Below are 21,888 nucleotides of genomic sequence, written 5' to 3' on the forward strand. Positions count from 1 at the left end.
AAGCTGAGACAGCACTTAAAATGAATCATCAAATGATGCATTTTTTTTTTTTGGCGATAACATATTTTGGAGCTTATAGAACACTGATTCATCCTAGCTGATAGAATTAAAGCCACGGTAACCAAATACACACAACTTGTGCCAATACTGGAACTTGCAGATCTATAGAAAAAGCTGTTGCTGCACAAGATGGGGAATCCCCCCCCGAATCAATCGAGTTCCAGCCTGTAGGAACAGTTCTGCTAGCCTCCCATCACAGCAGAAGATAGACTGGGTAAACCTAGCTCTCTCCCTGCAGGGACCATACGGACATGTTGGTGTCTTTCACAGGTTCATCAGTTTAAAAAAGGACCACCATAATGTGCGTCTGGAGCCGCACAGGTAATGAAGCCTCTGGGGGGCTCTGCAAGCCTGCTGTCCTCGGAGCTAGCTCATTAACTCTGGGAAGAGAAAAGCAGCAGCCTTGCATGCAGTGAAAACTGAAGGCCACCTCGGCCTGCCCGAGCGTGTGCAGGTTCACAGGGTATGTCTAGAGCTAAGCAGCGAGATGCGGCTGACCGCTGCACAGCTGGCCTTCACTGGGAGGTGCGCTTCCTTTAGCTTGTGCCCAGTCATTCCCCTGATGACCATCGGCGCAGAATCCACACAAAAATGGTGCATGATTCCAGCAACAGGTGCAGAGCCCAGAGTTTCTCTATACAACATACAATGCTTCCTGTCCAGAAAGCATAGCGTCAGATATGGAGTCCTGTTTCCCTCCTACTGCTTCTCTGTCTTGTGCTTGTGTTAAATAATTCAAAGGACAGTTCCCTCCCTCTCTGTGCATTAAAGTGAGGACACTTAATATCCACTCAGCCTCCCTGCCACAGTGGATTATACTGTGCTTACTCGACAAGCAGGGAAAGAGCCATCAGAAGCATGGGCAGAAAGAAAGGCACAGAACTGGGCATTTTTTATAAAACCCATTCATAGTCTGTTGATACAATGAATATCTGAAATCTTGTGTCAATCACTCTCTGACATGGCAGCAGTCCCAAACACCGTACCCCACAGCCACAAAACATCAGTGACTATGGCAACAGACGAACCCTAATTATAGTCTTGTTTTTTCAAAAATGAAAATATAAACTTCAGCAAATTGCTTCCATGAAATGACACAACAGAAAAAAAAAGCGATGAATTAGTCAATAACAGGGAAATCCTTCATTTCAGTTATTTCCGAGTTACACCCAATGGAGACTTTCATGTTAGCCACAAACATCACAAACAAAAGTAAAAAAATATCAACAGAAAATACCAGTCCCCAGGAGAGCTTGGATTCAACCAAGCTCTGCTAGGGACGGATTTCACTTCACTCACTTTTTTACACCCTTTTCTTTTCTTGAACAAGAAAACTCCTTTTTTGGCTAATGCAAAAGGAGATGTTTTTAAATCTAAAATGTTCACGATTGACTGATCATCAATTCCTTGTTCCTTCTGACTGAATCACGATTTATACAAAGCAGAAACTAGGACTCAGTGAGTGAGCTGCTGAATCTTGCTGTGAAATATCATGTACAAAACAATGTAATTAAAGTAGCTTTAAGAACTAAAGCGGTCTAGATGCTTAGTAAATGAATTGGTCAATAGTTCTCTGTAGTAATGACTAAACTAAGCATAAGAAAAAAATTCAAGATGAATTAACATGTCTTCGGCTCTTCTCCGAAGGTGATTACTTACAGAGGTTATAGTCACCCATATCTTGAGACATCACCTGTGAAGTAAAGACACAAGTTGGAGATCTAACAATGACCCTCACCTCTCCTCCTCTTGGGCTGTGAAGCTGTAAGAAGTGGAAGTCAATTTCCATTTACCTTGAACGGCTCTGCTAGAGTTCTGCTAGAGTCTGCTGTGCCTTCAGGTAACAGGATGTAGATTAGATCTCAGAGCATGTCTTCGGAGACCCCATAATCTGCTGGCTTGTCTGCAGGCTACTGGCGAGATGTGCTGGCAGAGCTGCTGATGAACTAAAGGGAAGTTCACTACCAGTACAACTAAAACAACAGACAGAGAGCTACTAGCAACTAACTCTTCTCTGCTGGAGAACTGATTTGTTTCCCCCCAAAACTGATATGCTTTCCCTGTAAAGGTTCTGAAGATATGGAATTCCTCCTCTTTCCCCTCTTTGTGTTTTTTCTAACAGTTTTACACCAGATCACAATTGTATATCTCACGACGACTTTTTTTTTTTGACCAAACAGACAGACAGAAAGAGAAACGCTTAGAAGCTCCACGTCACACTTCTGTTCATGGGTTAGAGCACCACACTAACGCCACAATTAAAAAACGCAGTCTTTCGGAACGGACTGGAGATTTATGGAACTCTTAACGCTGAGGAACAATTTGCTTGTATTCATGTCTGTCGAAATAAAGTTGGAATAAAAAAAAAAACAGCCTCTTTCCAGAGCCAGATGTTTCCCCTGAATCTTGTAACAGCAACAAAGACGTCATCATCATGTTACCATCCCCAGCCACAAACCAGTTAGTTCCGTCATGTCCTCCTGCAGCCTGATCCATCTCTTTGCGATATGAAGATGAGGGGAGAGAGGACTGCGAACCAAACGAGAGAGACAGACCACCGCAAGTGGCCGCGGTCAGTACTCCCATTCGTCCGTCTTCATGTCCAGGTAGCCGAGGATGTTCTGGGCGAACTTCACGGCCTGCTTGCGGGCGACCTTCGACATCTCGTCCCCCTGCGGGTCCACCGCGTCCAGGGCCAGCAGCTGCTTGGTCAGCATCTCCTCCAGCACCATGTAGCTCTTGTCGGCTCGCTTGCCGTCGAAGCTGAGCACCTGCCCCTGCAGCTCGGAGAGGCTGGCCAGCACCTGCCACACGGCGCGTTGCGAGGGGTGCTCCTCGGCGGTGGGCAGCCGCCTCACCAGCGCCTCCCGCAGGTCGATGTAGGTGATGACGGCCTGCACCTCCAGCACAGCGCGGCGGCGCGCCTCGCGGATGCAGGGGTTGCGCGCCGTGCTGACCTCGTCCAGTTGCGTCAGGAACCCCTGCAGCTCCGCCTTGGGTTTGAAGCCGAGCTCCCCGGGGCTGTCCTGGCTGATCAGCTGCCGGCGCAGCTGAGCCACGCGGCCGCGCAGCACCTCGATCTGCTGGATCGAGTCGTTCTGGGCCAGGTCGTACCTGCAAGAGCGCCAGCAGCGGGAGAGCCAACCGGAGAGCTTAAATTCAACGCTTAACTGTTTGCTTGGGGTAAAAAGATTAGATTCTTGCTATCGTCATTATCATCAATTTTTATTCTTATCATTACCATTGTGTCAGCATGCGTAGGCTGCAAAGAAACAAGTAATGGGTTTATTCCATGCTGAAAAAAAGAAAACACAACGTTTCGGAGCCTTCTTCAGCTGCAATACGAAACGTTGTGTTTTCTTTCTTCTCTGTTCATCATTATCATTAATACTATTATCGCACACAAGTGCAGAAAAGAGGAACTTGGCTAGTAGAGAATTATTCTTGCAAGCATGGATAAGAAAACAGTTCCCGGTATTGCAATTCTGAAGGTATTTCCTTCATGCACAGGTCTGAAATGAGAAAGTGAATTCAGAAGGAGATCTGGATCTCTGCACTGATCTGGCTTTTGTGTCGTTTTGGCTCATACCTGCACGTGTCGTCCCCTTCTCCCTCCAGGTCCAGGTGCTTCAGGAGCCCGTGGATCTCCTCCACCACCTGCTTGCGGTAGTTCCTCACGGCGGCGTTCCCCGACACGTCCAGGGCGTCCAGCTCCACCAGGAGCTCGGTGAGCACGCGGGCGAGGTGCGCGCAGCTGTCCCCGTCGCCCAGGCCCATCAGCAGGGCGATGAGCTCGCTGCGCGCCTGGCTCACCCTGGCCATCACCATGTTGATCCTCTGCACGGCCGCGTGGGTGTCCTCGGACAGCGGCAGGGGCAGGGTCTGCCGGCGGGTGCGCCCCTCGATCACGTCCTGCACGGCGCACACGCGGGTCAGCGCCCGGTACCGGGCCTTGCGCAGGGGCACCCTCCCGCCCGTCTTCACCTGGGTCAGCCGCAGGACCAGGTCCTGCAGGCTCTCCACCAGCTCGTCGCTGATCTCCCCGGCGCCCGCCCTCTGGGGCTCCAGCACCCCGGCCTCCACCAGCCGCTGGGCCTCCTGGCTCAGCCCCTCGATGGCCAGGCGGGAGGGGTGGGCCGAGTTCTCCTCCAGGAGCCGGAGCAGCCCCTCCACCTCCTGGGCCGCCCGCTTCCGGGCCTGCTGGACCTCGGCCTTGCCCTCCGTGTCCACCGCGTCCACCTCCAGCAGCTGGCGGGTCAGCTCGCGCTCCAGCCGCCGGTACTCGCGGTCGCTCTGCAGGCCGCTGAAGGAGCCCACCTGCTTGCCCAGGCCCTGCACCTCCCGCTGGACCTCCTGCAGCCGCTGCAGGCCAGGATGCTGGCCGCCCGTCTCCATGCGCTTCCCACCATCAAAGGGCTTTCCAAACAGGCTGCGGAGAAGGGGAGGGGGGGGCAGGGGGGGTCACCACAACAGCGTTCGCGGCAAACTACAACGGGAGCCCCGTGCAGAAGCTGGAGGGGCTTAAAAAAAAAAAAAAAAAACTCTGCGGCAGAGAGCGCAGTTGCCTCCCAGCTCCTGGGTCAGATTCCAGACGGAGGCATCTTCCGTGTGGAGTATTCAGTTCTCCCCCCCCCAACAGTCCAAAGACCCCACAGTCCAGGTGAACTGGCATCTCTAAATCGCCCCTGTACGTGCGTGTGTGCGTGTGTGCGTGTGTGCGTGTGTGTGCGTGTGTGTGCGTGTGTGTGTGTGTGTGTGTTCCAGGGTGTTTCCTGCCCTGCCTGGCCCCCGTGTCTGCCCACCACTGCCCTCCAGGGCTATAGAAAATAGCTGATGGGTGGGATGATGCAGTAAAGACAGAGAGGCTAAAGAGGGGGCAACTAACTTCCCGGGAGTACGTTAATTTGAGCATTTATCTATTTTTTAACAGATTACAAGCAACCTACTACTTCAGAGGCCTGCATCACCCTGTTTTTCACAAGGGTGGGCAACATCTGTCTAGGTGAGTAAACCATCATACTGCCTCACGGGGAAGAGCGATATCGAAATATCATCTAAAGATTTTGTTTGGTAGGAAATACGGCGATTGATTAAAAACAAAACCATCCTGTTTTGAACAAAGGGAAAGCGCTCTAACCTTGAGAAGACATGTCTGTTTAGTTCCCATTAGAGATAACATACAGCCAGAGCGATACACACCTTTGTACCTCTGTGGATACGGGGATTACATCACAGCTTTTGCGCAAATAACTCTCTGGCTGGGATTTATGGCTCAGTACACAATCCCTCCCCCAAGAGAAGCCGCCACACCTAACATCGAAATAGGATTAAAACAGCCCCACCAAACACTTTCACCATCCCAGCCAAAGGAATGCTCCTCGCCGAACCCCTGAACGCAGATTACAAACCAGCCCACTCTTTGTTTAGCAATCCGATCTCCTGCATTCGACGAGGAACATGTTCACACCCTGGAACCCACTTGCCTCGCTGTTGTTTCTTTCCCCCATTTCGAAGAAAAAAATGGTATTCTGTTCAGCTTAGCTTTTTTTTTTTTACTTTCCCAACCCCAGATACTTCGCTGCCTGGGAACATCAAAGGCAGTCCCGTCGCCCCCGCCATCCGGGAATCTTATAAAAAGAAACCTAAAAACGGAATTACTTACAAACGTGGTGGATATGCTGGCAGATGAAGCAGGCTAATTTGCGTTAGAAATCTTGTGCTAGAGATCTCCCAGCTCCCAGTGGGAAACACTAAGGCTCGGAATAGTCCTCCAGACGCTCCAGAGCATTCCGCTGCTCCGTGACCACAGGCATGCCCATTCCCAGATAAGCAGGTTATGTGGCCGTGTTGACACTGCGAGGGTTCTGGGGACTGAAGAGCACTTTCCTGGCAGGCTCCACTGCAGCTGCCAGTCTGCCGATGATGCGAGTCTTTGATGTCATAAAAGATTTGTTCCTCGTTTTCTGCCGTCTTAAAGGAGACAGCGTCCCCGTCACCTGCCCCATTCACAGTTCACACCGTGTGGGTGTCTGTGTGTGAGCATGTGACCCCACCCACAAGGATCACGTGTCCTGTTTGGCAATGTATTTAATGTATTTATAAACATTCCTTTGAAAGGACGCTTGTTTAACAAGAGAGCAAGGAACTGGCATTGTGGTCATGTTTAAAATGTAAAGAATCTTGGTTTTGCCTATCTGTTCATGTGAGACAGGAATAATTGATCGCCTCATGTCTCACTATTTTTTTTTGCATCCAAGCAGCTATGTTTTGCACACACAGAAACTTACAATACGGATGGATAGTACAAACAAACATTAAAAAATTGTAAATAAATATAATATTACCTAAAAGACATCAACCCAAAAATACTTATTCCACACCTCTCCTGCAGGAATCCACAGTTTCTCCCCCTCCACAATCACCATACTGCATGTCACTTTGTACAACAGAGCTGACACGCGTGAACAGCATCTGACTCCTAGCACCAAAAACCTGTCAGTGGCAGAGAGAGGGAATTCTCTTACTCTCCTCGTGCGGGTCATGTGCCAGCACTGTGATATCGCACCTGGCGTCCTGATGGGATGCATGAACAGCAGGTGATGGAGACGCTCAGAATCACAAAGTAATTCAAACGGCTGTCTCGCCAACCTTTATCGCTGCAACCTGCCCCGCACACCTCAGATAGCGTGGAAAGACAACCAGGAACAGTTACATTTCCACTCGGATGCCTCCCAGTAATATTCCACGAGTGCAAACCTGACAGGAGGAATAGGAGCATGCATGGATAGAGAGAACCCACAAAGTAGCACCAAGGCTTTTTAAATATACGCTCGATGCCATCACAACCTCAATTAAAACTGGCACTTCAATCAAGAATTCAGGGGGAGCGATAGAATAATGCCCGCTAGAAATATTCGCCATTCCTGCGGTACACACGCGTCCCTAATTCAGTCCCAGCGACGGCCTGCTCGCTCACGAATCGATGGCGCTGAATCCCGCTTACCTCCGACCCCTAGTGAACTCTGAAGACATGGAGGATGATGCTTGGTTGGCATTTAATGGTCAAACGTTCACCTCCCCGCAGCTGAGAAGAGGACACAGGGGATGGATTTATCTATCTATCCGTCCATTACCAGAAAACGTGGCTGATGCAACCCGGGATTTGTCCTGGGAGCCCAGGGTGCAATATGGGACTATAGCTTAAACCCCAGTCTAGGCCATCACCAGGTAGACCCACATGGAGGCAGGGCTTGCAGACACCTCGTGACCTCATCAGCCTGTCTTCGGAAGGTGGGAGGAAATGGGTATTGATGAAAACCCAATGTGGACATGGAGAGGGAATGTGCAGACTGGACCTGGAGGGGAGCCCATACTGGAATCAAACCCAAGAGCCCCGAATAACCAGCAGTCACACTACCGTACTGTGTCCACGGATGTGTCCGCGTAACAGTAGGTTAGAAACGATGTTCAGATCACTGAACGCACAAATCCCATGGAGTATGGCCACATGAACACCACTTCTGCTACCACCCATCCGGAGTTTCACAGTCAGTAAGAAAGTCGTAGAACTACTGCACCTTCATTCACAGAGACACTGTAAGGTCTTCACCTCAACCTCCGCAATCGTAATCCGCAACTTCCTCTGAAGTCTATCAATACTGCTTCAGGCACAATATTGCCCAACTGCAGCTTGTTCACACAAGACAAGTGCAGGATTCTGCGTGCAGGCAGCAAAAAACAAAACAAAAACAAAATGGAAAACACTGAGATAGATGAGGCTGCTTGTAAAAGGTTACAACAGGACTGAAAAAGAGGACGTCATGTAAACGTTTTCAATTTTAAACTCGTTAAAGATGATCTTCATTCCTCTTCTCGCTAGTGAAGCTCTGACATTTTTTATCAGACAGACAACAAGATCTAAACTGCTGTCCACCAGTTCAGGACTCGTTCTGAAGACGATCGAGTTTTTTTTTAAAAAGGCACAGCGAGATCATCTGTGAGCACTGCTTAAGAAACGATGTAGCTTCCTAAAGCTTTAACTTCCATTTTCCTCCGCGGAAACGTGCATGCTGCCCAGACAGAAAACACAAAGGTAATTACATTTGGTGGCACTTAATGAGTTATTGCTAATGCGCTCTGAGGAATACTTCATTAAAGTCTTCATATATAAACGAATTTTCTCGTTATTACCTCGGCTCGTCATTGATTGGTTAAGGGCTACCCTGTTACCGCGCACAAACATTAAGACACCCTTAGTTTTCTGTTTTGTAGCGCATCTCTTTCTTACTTTGATAACGCCAGTAGTTCGCTTTTTTTTATCGTAGTGTCATCTGTAAAGGTTACGTCAAAATGGTTGTTGTGACATACTGATTGACAACCGACTGAAACCCTAACGCATGTGCTCTCAAATTCAAACTCAAGGGCATGGCCGATAAATTCACAGCGCTGCCAAAGCACAATTAACGCTCTCTCCAACACCAGAGGCCTCGGAGGGGGCTATCGAGGCCGTCATGCAGGTGAAAATCTTAGTGCCACCAAGCTCATCTCCTACAGCACCATCACCTCTCTGGGCGACAGGTGCACCGAGCGGCACGAAATCAAATCTCTGGCCCTATAGCGAAAGGATGGCTTCAACCTGTGCAGTTTGTAAGAGGCGCCCTGCTCCGCACAACCTGAACCATTTTTTTTTCTTAACGATAAGCGGATGACAGCTGTGAATCTGTCCCGGACGGGTAAGTAGCCACGGTATTGCATATCTACCGTACGGTGCATTCTCACTGCCTAAAAACAATGGCACTGCCCTTACGTTTTCTGTAGCAGAGCTCGGCTCAAATTCAAATAGCAACACCTCGCTGAAGCGAAACGTGTATCACACTGTCAGCACTAGACCTGTTGGAAAACGTCTCCGATGGGCACCCTTGATCGCTTTACAAAATCCGAAATCATCCTTAACTGACACTGCTACATCTTTTTTTTACTGATAACAGCAGGTCCTTTCAAATCCTTTGTCAACAGTAAGAATTTCGAGAAAGGCTGAGAAAGAACTGACTGACAGCGGCGGTAACAACCTCACCCATGAGTAAAAACAAAAAAGGCAATTCCAGCAATTTACGCTTGAGGTATTCCGTACCAAAGAAAGGGGTCAAGGGTAGCGGTGTGCGTCTTACCTGCATAACCAGCGGACAGCCATCAGATCGGTAGGGGAGGAGAGAGAAACGCACAACAATCCTCATCGCACGGCTCCACTGCCGGGAGAAGAGTCGGGCCGGCCGAGTGACGTCACGACAGAGGTCCGCACACGGAACGGTCCAAGTGTAGAAATCCCGAAGTTCCATGGACCCTGATGTGAGACAGTATCACCCTCGCTGTCGCCGCAGTAAATATCTTTGAAAGAGACAATTACTCTCCGCAAATCACCTCGAAAAGAATTGAAAACGTACCCCTCTCTAACCCCATTTACACACCTTCCACTTTTAATCTTGTCGTTTTAAACAACAACTCGCGTCATTGTTTTCGACATATTTGCTTTGTGCTATACAAGTTGTTTTGAATTCATAAAAAAAAATCAACCCACTACTGATAATGCAATATATAGTGTAAACTCCACCAAAACTCTTGAATTTGCACGATAAAACGAAACTCGTGATTGTGGATGGTTACAAGTGCAAGGGGGCGCTGGATTTCCGCGTAAGGATTTTGTTGTCCAGCCTCTTAAGTTCACGGGGTAGTCACGTGGGGCTCAAGTTCGTGGGTTAAGTTGCTTCTGGAAGAGGTCAGCGAGTGGAGAAGAGGTTTGAAGGAATAAGGCAGAGATGAGTATAAAATTGTCAGGAATTCGGACGTGGCGATCGCTCCATCACGGTAAACTGACGTATTCCCGGTATGCAGCAGGTGTTTTGTCGGGACGACTGAGATACAGCAGTGAAAGAGAGCCCGTTAAACAGGAGAAGAGGCCAGGCGAGGTGGGAATGGTGAAGTCCAGTATACGCTGTATATATTTTTATTTTACGACATAACATCGCTTTTTCATATCTTGGAAATTAATAAATGGTTGTGAGCACATTGAATGCATCAGTGTTTAAGATATATCGCTCTGCAGAAGTACTGTAGTTTTAGTCACCCTGAAGTTAAAAACCTCTTTATTACAGTATTGCAGTGTGATTAACATCTCTTACAGACACATTGTTTATTTCAAGAGTCTCCTGAGATGCATCTTCCCTATACAGCAAGCAATGTCTGCAGATTTTAATTGTTCTCTACTCATCCGACCAGACACATTTCCAAGCCACTGGGTATTCCGAAAGATTAAAAAAAGTAGTGTTTTTAGCTTGTGAACTTTTAACTGAAAATGCGTTTAATAATAACTCGTTTCAGCACGGAGCTGCACCTTGTTTATAAGAGTCTCCTGAAGTGGATTCTCCTCCCTGTACTGCACACTCTCCTAACATTTAAATGTTTCTCTCCTGAGATTGTATGTGGCTGCAGGATGCTTTGGCAGTGCAAGGTGTGATTCCCTGCCTTGAATCTCTTGAATATCCACCAGAGCAGTCAGGAAGAGAGGTTTCATGCAGTTGTGAATCATGCTTTTATGCAATGACCTTAAAATAGAATACAGGATAAGAAACAGTACATGCCAGAAGTCCGCTTTAGGTATTGGATTGGCGTGAAAGAAAACCACATTTTCTCTCTCCTGTGATGTCTGCTATATTTAGACCAATTTTAATGAGAGGTTAAAAGGGCAATTTGTCAGTCCACTGTGTCGGGCTTCTGAAATTTGCAGACTGATGGGCCTTGTGTAGTTTGGCCCTCTCTGATTCTCTCTCATAACTACCTTACCTGTATTTGTCTCCACAGAGGTCAGGTTTCACCCCTCCCACCAGCAGCAGATGTGACTGGATTGGTCCTCCGGATGGATTGTCTAACCTCCGGCCAATCAGGTTCCACATCCCTGAGAAGGAAAGCCCCACGGAAGCCAGGCTGAGGCGCCTGAGGCAGGAAACGGAGGACTGGAACCAGCAGTTCTGGGCCAATCAGAATTTGTCTTTCAGCAGGGTCTGTGGTAGCACTGGTCTTTCCTGGCCTGTTTTCGTGTCGTGACTCTTACTTTGGGTGTGGAGAGCGAAAGTCTTTTCCCTCCTGATCGAATGGCCCCTTGTTTTTTAGTGTGTAAAACAATGTTTGTCCAGTAGGTGGCAGGGCAGCCTAGCTTTGTGATGTTCAACCAAAAATTACCAGAAAGCCCTCTTTGATTGTTTTGGGCTGTCTACACATGTGCATTTTAGTGACGCCAGTTAACCAACCAGCCGTGAGTTAGGTAGGTGTTATGAAACCATAGTAAACTCCCCGCAGCAGATACTGGGGATCAAACCCAGGGACCAAGACTCACGAGGCAACAGCAGTCACCCCCATGTTTCTCAGTTCAATTTGGATTTAAACATTATTCGAACATCGCATGCTTCACATCCTCAGACCACAGATCAGCCTGGTCTGCAGTGTCCCAGATAAGTTTTTGATGTGACAGATAATGGCATGTGTGAGGCTACTTAGCAGAACTGAATACAAACTGATGGTTGTTTTGAGTTTGATCAAGTGCTGTGCTGTCCAAACAAGCGCAGATTGCATTTACAATTCTAGAAATTAATATTCATATTAAAATGAATTGCTGTTGCTTCAAGTAAGTCAAGCAAAGCTAACTCAGCTGTTTTTCCCCTTCAGTGTTGCTGTTGACATGGGAAAGCTGGTGTGTTTATTGGTTAATTTTGTCTTTAAACTTATAGTCAGACTTTAGCCACTGGTTGCACAGTTATCAACCCTCCTGGGTGTAAATTTAGGTAAACAAGACTTAGGACTCTGATGACACTAAGGAAAAAAAAAACATTTGCAGATACTGGGTGGATAGATGTGTAGAGTTGAAAGAGAACTATAAATCTTAGCAATTCTTTGTGAGGATAAGGTGTGTGACCTCTGACTTCATGAGAGGAACAATCCCCTTTTGTTTTTGTTACGAAACATTTTGTGTTATCATCATTGTATCCCCTTGTCTTAATGCATTGAAAAATTGCTTTTTATGTGTCACAACTACTTATATCATTATTTGGTTAGGCGGTCGTTGCTAAGGAGTTTCTTGTGCTTTGTTCAGGAGAAAGAACAGTTTGTCTTGTCGACTCTGAAGGCAAAGGGGCTGGGACTGAGGGACGAAGATGGTGAGTGGAGGCTACCCCTCCAATTCTCTCTCTCTTTGCCTGGTTATATAATCTGCTCAACATGTTCTGTTTTCCTCTGATGGTGTGCTATTATGCTAATGTATTGAGGATGAATCATGGTGTGAGTAGAATTGGGTTTATACTCAGTCCTCTAAGCACAGGTCGTGCTTTTGTTCCGTTGTCTTTGTTGGCCAGGCAGGAGAAGAATTCTGAGCGCCGATGAGATGGCAGTCTTCTACAAAGACTTCCTGGACAAGAACCGTCAGAAACACTCCAGCTACAACAGGTAACTACCTTTCTGTTTGTCCGTTGGTTTGCTTGGTGATGGAGAATCGGTTTGGGTTGCTGTAGCTGGAATTATAGTCCTGTCTGTGGTTTGTGGTCGTGGCCATTATGGAAGTGAGCAGTGACAGAAGCAGCACTTGTTACCATGGTGAGGAGGAGGAGCTGATTGACAGTTAGCAAACTGAAACCACTTTCAAGCTGGGAAGGCTGCTGAGATAAAGCCTCGGGCTGCTCCTCCAGTGAAGTCTGCTCAGTTCACACATTAGCCTGTGTGCTGTGCTGTCATGTCTGCAGTTGTTCTGCTGGAGCAGGAGCTGTAACGTGTGGACAGGTCTGCTTCGCTGTGCCAGAGGGGTGGTGCTGGGAGTCACCCTGTGCTTGTCTTCTGTTGGCAGGGAGTGGTATCGGCGCAACCTGGCCATCACCTTCCTCATGGGCAGAGTCGTCCTGCAGAGAGCTTGGAGAAAGCTGATGGGGAACCAGAAGGACACCACGCTGACGTGACTTTCAATAAATACATGTGACACCGCAGTGAAGTGATTTGATGTGCTTTGTGTGTGATGTTCCTGAGCTTCTTCCTAATGAAGCCCCTCTGTTAAAAAAAGTTCTAAAAAATCAAAATGAGGAATGAAATCTATTGAATTTCTTGCCACTAAATGAAAGGTCATCATTGCTTATTGTTGGAAGTGTGTTTTTGGAGGCATAAAGCCTCAAATAGGACTATTACGCAACTAAATGCCTACTGCTTGTGCTGAGTTGGAGGAGTCAGATGCAATTCATTGTCCCCTGCCTTCATGGGTGTTAAACTAATAAATGCTCCCAAACAGCGGGTTCATAATGTTATCCTGAGCGAGCACCCTTCAGTTCATGTTGAACTGGGTTACTCGACGTGACAGATACTTGTTCTCCTTTGCTGAAACAAGAGAGTAGCCTAAGCTGAGGGGTAAATGAAGCTGAAACGTGTCTGAAAGAACCCTGGCAATGAGTTTGTCACCAGTCATGATGCAGAGATCTCAGAGTGAAAATGAGGATTATTGTGATTTATTTCATTCCTTGTGCCTTTTTGCTGTTTGTGCATTAAGGAAACAAAGACTGGTGCGAGTGTCCTGTGCTCTGTTTTAAGTTAGCAGGCGTAGAGCCATGTGTTCTTTCCAGTTAGTGGATGGGTGTAGCACACAGGGAGTTAAAATACATTGGCAAACATTTCAAAATGACAACACTGCTTTGAAGTTTGCTTACAGTACTCGTTTCTTAATTAATACTGCTCTTTATTTCTTATTATGACGTTTCATAGGGTAAAAAAAATTGTGAATTATTTTTGGTCCGTTCAAGAGGTTGTCAAAAACCAAATGATTTAACTTGTAGTTCAAATAGGGAGCTGCGTCAGCATGCTTAGGCTGCAAAGGAACAAGTAAAGGTTTATTCTATGCTGGAAAGAGCAGAAAAGAAACACATCGTTTCGCCTGTGGAGCCTTCTTCGGGTGTGACACTCTTGTTTTTGTTTATTGATTTAATTTGCGTCTGCTACATTGCTTGTGAACGGAGCACAGTTCCTGTTGCGAATATTTTTGTCACTGGCCCTTTAAGGATCGGAAGAGTGATGTCATGATTTTAGGCAGCGATGCATTGTGGGGTGGTAGGAAACGCCATTTTCGCGCAGGGAGGAACTGCTGTCAGTGGGATGCTTTTGGTCCCAATGTGTTCGTGATTACTAAACAGTACTGCCTCACAAGCACATTCCGGACCCCGTCTTCTCGGTGCAACATGTAATGCTTGGGGAGGGGGGTGGCGGCGGACATTGTATAAGATTTCCAAAAAAGAAAGTTTCTTGTCCAGGCCCTGCGAGGAGGAATTAGCGCTGAATAATATTAAGACCGTAAGCGCACTGGGTTTCCGAGCAAAGGGGACGTCGATGTGAGTCAGGCGGCGGAGTTTTTGGGAAGAGGGCAGAGGAGGGAGGCGGTCTGCTCGTTTTCGCCGGCTCGGCCTGGAAATCGGACCACATCTTGCAAGAGGAAAGAGGAGAGCTTCAGAGGGCGACGGGAGCTGCAGATCGGTGCCTCACTCCTGGAGCGTCACCATTGCGGCCGGCGAGGAGTCTGCAGGACCTGTCAGTCCGGCGACTGGATGCTACACGGAACGGTAACGAACCGAGCCTGGCAGGTCCCGGGTAGCAGGGCCAGTGTTTCTCATCACCCGTCATACCAGCGCTGGGGCACACTGGCGGCTGGTGTGATTGTCTCGTTTCATCCGGCACTGGGGCGGGGGAAATAGTTGGAATTAGGATCCAGCGTCGAGGAGTGCTCTTGTGGTGACTCATTTGTAAAAGGCTGGTCAACTGTTGCAACACTCTTTCAAAGACATGGAGAGCTGAACAGGCAGTGGGGGTGGAAGAGAAGGAAGTACATAGTTTCGTGGTTTTTCACGAGGTGTGACGGGCCTCAGATACAGATACAGGTTATGGCCAGTCACTGGAAACACCGCGTTTCCGTCTTTTTGGGGACATTGGGGAACCGAGATTCGCCGTTTTTTCCCCCCCTGAGGGCACCAAATCAGTTCAAGGAAAATAAACGCAATATTTACAAACTGAAGCAGGTATTAACGTTAGCTACCGTTGAAACGTTAGTTTTCCGGAGCGGACCGTAGAACACAGCTCTTCTACTAAACATGCATTAGCTTAATACGCAATGACGTACTCCTAAAAATAATTTTGAATTGGCGTCGGAAAAGTCTGCTCATTTCTCATAGAGTCACAACTATCCATGACAGTCGATAAGGCTGAAACCTCATATCTATAATCGCTGCTCAGCGTGAAACTCAGTTTTGTTTTCGCGGCGAGGAAGAGGAATCAGGGTCACGGTGTGAGCCGTTGACAGCTCAGAGAGCGGACAGACATCGATAGGTCTCGGCAGGAGTTTGCTCTCTGTAATCCCGGGAGAGGATTAGGGCGCTGCGCTGGTTCAGTTCGGACAGAGCGTGATTATGAGACGGTTGCACGTGTCCAGGTGTGCATGCTCCGTCTAGCTCCCGATGGATCAGAGAGCTCTGTGTGGGCTGGCGTGTTGACACTACCAGGTAGACCAGATACAGTTAACAGCTGAGAGAAGGCGAAAGAAGAGGGAATGTGTTTATTTTCTGGTGGATGCTAAATGAGTGTTTTGTGCACTCCTGCTCTTTTTTTTTTACTGTGTTCTGTATCCAGCTGCACGCGTTTCATCAAGATGGACAGCTGTGAAATACGCCAGGTGTAGCTGTCTTTAGGAAGGAGTGTGTTGGGTATGTGAAGGGGAAGGCAAGGTGCGACTGTGCTCACGTTGATCAAGAAGAAGTGTGCTTTAGGTACCATCCCGGTCTCATTCGCGTCCCCCGGATTGCAGTACAGATCCCCCGTCTTGGCTGGTGGGGTGCGTAACTCATTAACAGTGGGGGCATCAGTCGCTCTGACACGCGTGGGAGTTAGTCGGAAGAAGGCTGAGGGCTTCATTGCACTTGCCTCACACCCGGGATTCAGACAGGCTGAGAGAGGTTAGTGTGATCAGGGCTCGGTGTGTTTACTGCGGCGTGGACCCCGCGGAAGATCTGTGCAGTACAGTCTGCTCAAGGGGCAGACTGGGGCAGCCGCAGAGGAGTCTGTCATCAGGGCTTCAGGTTCTCCATCACAGTTCCCTCCCGTCACTCAGGAGGGGGGTGAGAGTCATTGAAATGCAGGGCACACACACTTCGCCTCAGAAGGCTGCGCTTGTGCCCGAGTTCACAGCGGTTCTGTGTTCGGCAGGATGTCTCCTTTATAAGTGGAAACTGGGCTCCCTGTGTGTAGTGCTGACAGGTGGGCTGCGTCTCCCAAAGGATTCTGCTTCGGCGTTCGTTCGACTCGTGGTTTTAACTCCCGGTCGTTTGAGTGGTGCGATGCTAAACGACACGGAAAAAAGGTAAAAAAAAAACAAACCTACATCAATTATTTAATGTTTAACTCGTTCGGACGTTGTGAGACATTGCTGGTTTGGCATGGAAGGATTGTTTGTGATGTCCAGTTTCGATAGGCAGTGTGTGATCGCTGTGATGTGATCGAGCTCTCCAAGAACAGTCTGTTATACAATCGTGAACACAGATATGTATTTGTACCAAGGGAGCATATTTGGTGGTGAGAGCTCTCCTCCTCCTTGTTTTATCAATCTCCCTCGAGGACTCGGTACATCATATTGCTTTTTGATTAGCAGAGTTAAAAAGCAGACATCCCTCAGGCTTGGGTCTAGGTTTGTGACTCTTATGGATTTTGACGCTTTAGGCCCAGTGCAAGAATAAAGTGACCAAGCCTGAGACCCTGACTCAGACTGGTCCATTGCAGTTCAAGTACCGATTCACGGCAGCAGGGTTTGTCTCTTGAAGTTGGTGGGCAGGTCTTAGCTTTGATCTAATCCAGGTGTTGCTGTACCGCTGCACAGAGGCCATGCGAGTCCAGATCTCTCTTGACGCGCACCCTGTGCCCCATGTTTGATACTGGAGATAGTGAAATGACTTGCCGTCCTTTTTAATTAGAGGACTAATTAATGGCTCTGGCCTCATGCTTTCATCAGCCTTTTCCTTTATGGCTGTTTTTCACAGGTCTCCCAGCTGCAAACTTTATTTTCACTGCAGGCACTCTTCATTTGCAAAGACGAAAAAGAAAGCCGAGCTGATTTTTTTTTCCCTACGAACCCTTGGACGGAAACGACTGCTAACGTATCGGTTCGGGTCTCCCCCCTGTTTGAGCAATTCAAAGACAGGCTTGCAAGTGGTCGAGCACAGCAGTGCCTGTCCTCTTCTTTAACAGCTGAAATAACAGCCTTGTGCTCCACCCAGCTCCAGCTGCTGGTCTTATTATTTCTGACCACAGATTTGGAAAGTGTCTCCATGAGAGTGTCTCCGGGTGTGACTTGCTCCACGATCGCACGAGGAATAACCTGAGACGGTTTAGAGGAAGTCATTCCGACCTGATTCCTGGTTTCAGAGGTGTGGTTGAATGCAGCGCACGGGCTTGGCCCAGCTGCTGTCAGTCAGGCAGACTGAGAGGTGGAATGCTGAAGGATTAAAGTGACTCTTGTTTTTTTTAAGGTTTATTTTAAACGCAGGGTAAGCACGAGGCAAAGTAAGGGACACAAGTGCTGGCGCATCGATTCAGACGTTGGGCTGAGGGAAGATAAACAGAGATCATGGTGGAGCTGGATGTTCTTTGCTTCCTTTCCTTCCTCTGTTGTCCCTGAATGTTAGCCCTGTGCTCAGGGGACCATTCTAGCTTATTTTTTTTCCTAGTGCAGATCCAATTAGCTTCAAAGCACTAAAACCGCGCAGAGTAAGCTTCAGATATTAAAAAGCCCTGAGCTCTAGTGAGTCTGTGCCAATTGGTACCATTGATTGCAGTGCCTTTAGGTTTGATGCTGGTCCCATAAAGTGTTGAGCTACTGGGGCATTCCCTAGCCAGTAATACAATCTTTGCAGCCAGCTTGTTTCTTTTTTTATCTGCACTTCCCCGATCATGGATTTTACCTCTGGAACTCCTCAGGAATGTATCAGTCAGTTGGACTTCCTAGAGTTCGGAGTTCATTCAGAAAGGGAGTTCTGGGTAGCTGTGGAGGAGTACCAAGTCCTCCAGAGTCCAGGCCAGGCCTGCCTTCGGCCTTGTGGTCACTGTATGTGTGGAGGTGCCCGGAGTGCCTCAGATTGGTTTGTGGTACTGAAATGCATCAAAACCATCCTGTACCACCACAACTTGTGTCAGAGATAGAAGGTGGTAGATCACAATCTCTTCTCATCTTCAGGTGACAGGAGTTAAATTTATTATCATGTTCAAATCATTTTGATATTCTGTGTTTGGCAGGTCGTCTCTGCATTGTAAAACCATTCTGCTTGGCACTGTGGTTTCAAAATTGCAGCAGGGCCTGTCACTGCCTCAACAAGGTAACTAACTCAGTTTTACTCTAGAGTAGGGGTGCGAGTACGAGTCTTTAGCACTGCAGAAAAACACTTTTACCTCTGCTACTGCCCCTTTTGGCTGAACTCCCCCGGCTTTAGAAGTAATGTCCTGTGTTTCCAATGCAGTGTCCTTCTCTGTATACTTAGAATATCTAATTAGTCCCTGCTGGTTTTGTTGTTGCTAGAAACAGGCGAGATCTCCCGTGAGCCTCAGGACACAGCTGTGTGAGATAACCTGGGGACTGTACCAGACTGTTTCTCACGCACAGTCTGCCTGTGTGGAAGAGGACTGCTCAAGGCATGTTGATTGTCTTATCTGTTTATTTTGTCATATTTCACTTAGCAAGCTCTTTGTACGTGCTGTAGTTCTGAGGTTGGGTATCATATGTTACTGCTGAATCTGAGACGCATTTCCCCAGTGTTTTTTTTTTGTAGTTTGTAACTTACTGGCTTCTGAAAGCTTTCGTTCCAGGCGCTTCCTAGCACCACCCCTGCTCGTAATTTGATTTGTCACTGTCTGAGTAGTAGATTGCAGGTCACGTCTTTTAAATTCACCTTCAAAGAGCTTTATTGACATTCTGGATGTCTTACAGTGTTGCCAAAGCACACACAATTAGCGCAACAGTCACAGAAACCAACAGTAATAACGTACCGTACGTTTGATCACACCAGGTATACGTTTGTCTTCTCTGTGTGCCGCGGCATGTTCAGCAGGCAGCTTTCTTGCTCTTTTCTCAAGCAGCGTCACTCCCCCTGCCACACTCATGGCCATGCCCACGAACACCCCCATGGTCAGTGTCGACCACGCCCCCTGCCCCCCGACTCATACTGACCACGCCCCTTCCAGCCCACTGACCACGCCCTCAATCATGTCCCAGTCACCAGTGTTAGCCCCACCTCTCTCATCCCCATCATCTGTGTTATTGTTGGCCAAGCCCTTGACAGCGCCATCACCTGCGTTGGCCACACCTCTGTCATCATGAGATCCCTGTGGCCGCAGCCTGCACTACGGGTGCCTGAGAGGCTGTTTGCCCGGCTGTAGCCTAGACTGATAGTGTAAAACTGGAACAGCACCCTGCCACAGAGAAGGAAGGAAAGGTTATATTTCAACTAAATATTTAACAGGCAGGTAAAACAATAGTGCCGATGCATGTTGGTCTTATGGAACCCAAACTGAGAGGTGGAGTTCCATTGTTCTGTTTGGCTTAAGTAACCCCTTCTGCTTTCTGGTTTTTAAGAGCGACTGTTGCGGATTTTGTAGTGCAACCCCTAAAGACAAAACAGGAGGTATAATAAATTCTACTGTACATTTTCACATTGGGGAATTTCACATGCAATTTGGATTTCAGTGCAGTTTTTTTTTGCATTTCTCTATGTTAAAGAGATTGAATTATCTGTCCAGCAGACCTGTTTTGTTATTTGACTCCAAATGTGGAACAGCAGTGCAGTTTTACATTCTCACAAAGGTCTCTCCCGCCCTGCTGCTGAAAGAGACTCGGAGCTTTTATTGCAGGAGCTCTCCAGTGCTGTGCATGCTGCTGGAATTGTAGGGTAGAGAACTCATCGCCCACGTCTTTTCCAACCAGGCTTTTGTTTCAAGTAGTCCTCCTGCTGCGTTGTGTTGCTGATCTAGGAAGGAAAAAGTTATTGAACCCGTGCCTTGCAGAGAGTTCATTTTCACGAAGAACGTTTCCTGTTGTTTCGGGAGCTGGAGTGAAGGATGTGGTCAGCAAGCGGGGAGGGTCGGGGGGCTGTGTGTTTTTTGGCCTTATTTTTTCATGTGCACCGAGTTCTTTTCCAAGATCATCAGCCTTCGATACATGGAGGACCCGGAGCATTGTGTCGGTCCTGAACATGTGAGCAGCTTCACTCCTGCACAGGGCAGCAACATCATTTTGCACAAGACTCAAAAGCTACAAGAACTGTGGTTAAAAAATCTAGCAAAAAAAAATATATAAGCAAAAATATAAATCTCCGATTGTATCCGGAAGTAAAAAATGGCTTTTCTTACTGTCATGGTCTAGAATTGCCACCACAGTCATGACCTGTGTTGGGAGATGTGCTTAGATACTTAAGTGTGCATGAAACACATGTAGGAAGAGAAGGAATTTCCCATACTCCGTCAATGGATCATGCTGTAGCGTGTGGGTTAGTGTCCTTGCAGTTAGTTGCTGGTGCATTATGGCCTATATTCCCCTTGATCAGGAATTCTCTGGACAGGGATATACTGTAGGCTTCCCAGGCATGGGATTGCAGCTGCCAGAACCAGTGCTTGTCGCAATAGAGCTCTAATTTAAAAAAAAAAACATTTTTTAAAGATTCATGATGGTGTGCCTGGAGCAAATGAAACAACATGCAGAGGCTCTGCAAAGCAGTTATAGAGTTTTAATCATCAGGCCTTGGGCAGTCGACTCATTGCCTTTGGTGGGACAAGGACTCCCAACACAGCTCTTCCTTTTGGTTTTCTTTTGAACATCTTGAATATTTTTGTCTGCATTCAGGTCTCTAGTGAAACTGGCGCACACTGATACAGAAGTGCATATGGCATGCTTGTGCCAGTGACCTGGAGTGACCCAAAACAGGCAAAACCCACAGCTCATCCACTTACCTCTTCTTTATTGTCTTTACTCATTTGTTTTACATCACGGTTTACACCTTCAAATGAATTCATGGGTTTCGCAGGAATCAGCCGAAAGTATTTTTTCGTTTTAAAAGCTTTCTTGGTATGAAACCCTCCGGTGACGCGCTGTTGCCCCCTTGGTCTGGATACTAATACAGTTCTTGTAGAAATGAGCTATTCTTGACTGCTGATACTTGATAACAATGGGGTATTGTGTTCTGTAGGTGGGCAGCGAGAGTGGGCTAGTTCTGTCGCCACTCCCCTCTCTGGAGCTCCAGTCCCGCTGGTCTTTCCTGTCCAGTCACATGTCTTGCTTCTCTCAGCATCACATGGGCCACCGGCCTGGCGGAGGAGCGGCCCTCTGGAATTTCAGGCCTTTTAGTTTCATTTCCCTTTTCTCCCCGACAGCAGTGTCAGTGTGGCGTCAGCAGCCCTCTGTCAGGCCTGACATCCTGTCTGGGGGAGACCGTCTGGACGGGCCTGACAGGGCTGGGCTCTTGCCCGTGCGTCTCCAGAAGATCTTTCCGTCGGCCTGCTGTGCTCAGAGCGCGTCTGCTGCAGGGACGCCCTGCTCCCCGGTGAGAGAACAGCACAGGCCGGAGAGCGTCCTGCAGGTCTTTCAGGTTGCTGATGGGGAGAGTTCCTGACATAGTTTTAATCTTTAGTCTTTGTTCTTGGTAGCCTTCGGAGCTTCGGTCGAGGCGTTGCGTGAATGTTTCAGGAGTACCGCCCCCTCTGCGGCATGTTTGCTTCTGTGTTCAGCTGCTCAGT

The 21,888-nt window shown here is 47.9% G+C and overlaps 3 protein-coding genes across 14 annotated transcripts in view; 2 read left to right on the plus strand and 1 right to left on the minus strand.

Moving 5' to 3' along the window:
• Positions 1–1,188: 1,188 nt before the first annotated feature.
• Positions 1,189–9,702, minus strand: bag5 (BCL2 associated athanogene 5). 6 transcript variants are annotated; one of them, XM_069193133.1, is made up of 6 exons: positions 8,251–8,690; positions 7,064–7,777; positions 6,441–6,552; positions 5,723–6,030; positions 3,650–4,489; positions 1,189–3,174 (listed from the first exon to the last, which is right to left on the minus strand). In XM_069193133.1, the coding sequence occupies exons 2-6, from the start codon at positions 7,090–7,092 to the stop codon at positions 2,634–2,636; spliced, it is 1,830 nt and encodes a 609-aa protein (XP_069049234.1). In that variant the 5' UTR covers positions 7,093–7,777; positions 8,251–8,690; the 3' UTR covers positions 1,189–2,633. The 6 variants fall into 6 exon arrangements, with proteins under 6 accessions (XP_069049234.1, XP_015205976.2, XP_069049232.1 ...); XM_015350490.2 differs by lacking the exon at positions 7,064–7,777 and having other exon boundaries at positions 6,441–6,633; XM_069193131.1 differs by having other exon boundaries at positions 7,064–8,690.
• A 73-nt stretch (positions 9,703–9,775) lies between these two features.
• Positions 9,776–13,079, plus strand: coa8 (cytochrome c oxidase assembly factor 8). Its single transcript, XM_015350499.2, has 5 exons — positions 9,776–10,022; positions 10,915–11,112; positions 12,200–12,263; positions 12,459–12,549; positions 12,944–13,079. The coding sequence occupies exons 1-5, from the start codon at positions 9,873–9,875 to the stop codon at positions 13,050–13,052; spliced, it is 612 nt and encodes a 203-aa protein (XP_015205985.1). The 5' UTR covers positions 9,776–9,872; the 3' UTR covers positions 13,053–13,079.
• A 988-nt stretch (positions 13,080–14,067) lies between these two features.
• The window catches only part of klc1a (kinesin light chain 1a), a 37,908-nt gene continuing 30,087 nt past the window's right edge, over positions 14,068–21,888 (plus strand). The window contains exon 1 of one of the 7 annotated variants that reach the window (XM_069193126.1): positions 14,068–14,690. Coding sequence is in view for 5 of the 7 variants with exons in the window: in XM_069193124.1 (XP_069049225.1) it covers positions 16,455–16,477 (23 nt within the window). In the remaining 2 variants the exon portion in view is untranslated. Of the gene's footprint in view, positions 14,691–16,308; positions 16,478–21,554; positions 21,696–21,888 lie in introns of those variants that run through there. The other 6 variants (XM_069193124.1, XM_069193122.1, XM_069193125.1 and 3 more) reach the window with 6 other exon arrangements.

The sequence above is a fragment of the Lepisosteus oculatus genome, chromosome 8 (assembly GCF_040954835.1).
Source record: "Lepisosteus oculatus isolate fLepOcu1 chromosome 8, fLepOcu1.hap2, whole genome shotgun sequence".
Taxonomy (NCBI): domain Eukaryota; kingdom Metazoa; phylum Chordata; class Actinopteri; order Semionotiformes; family Lepisosteidae; genus Lepisosteus; species Lepisosteus oculatus.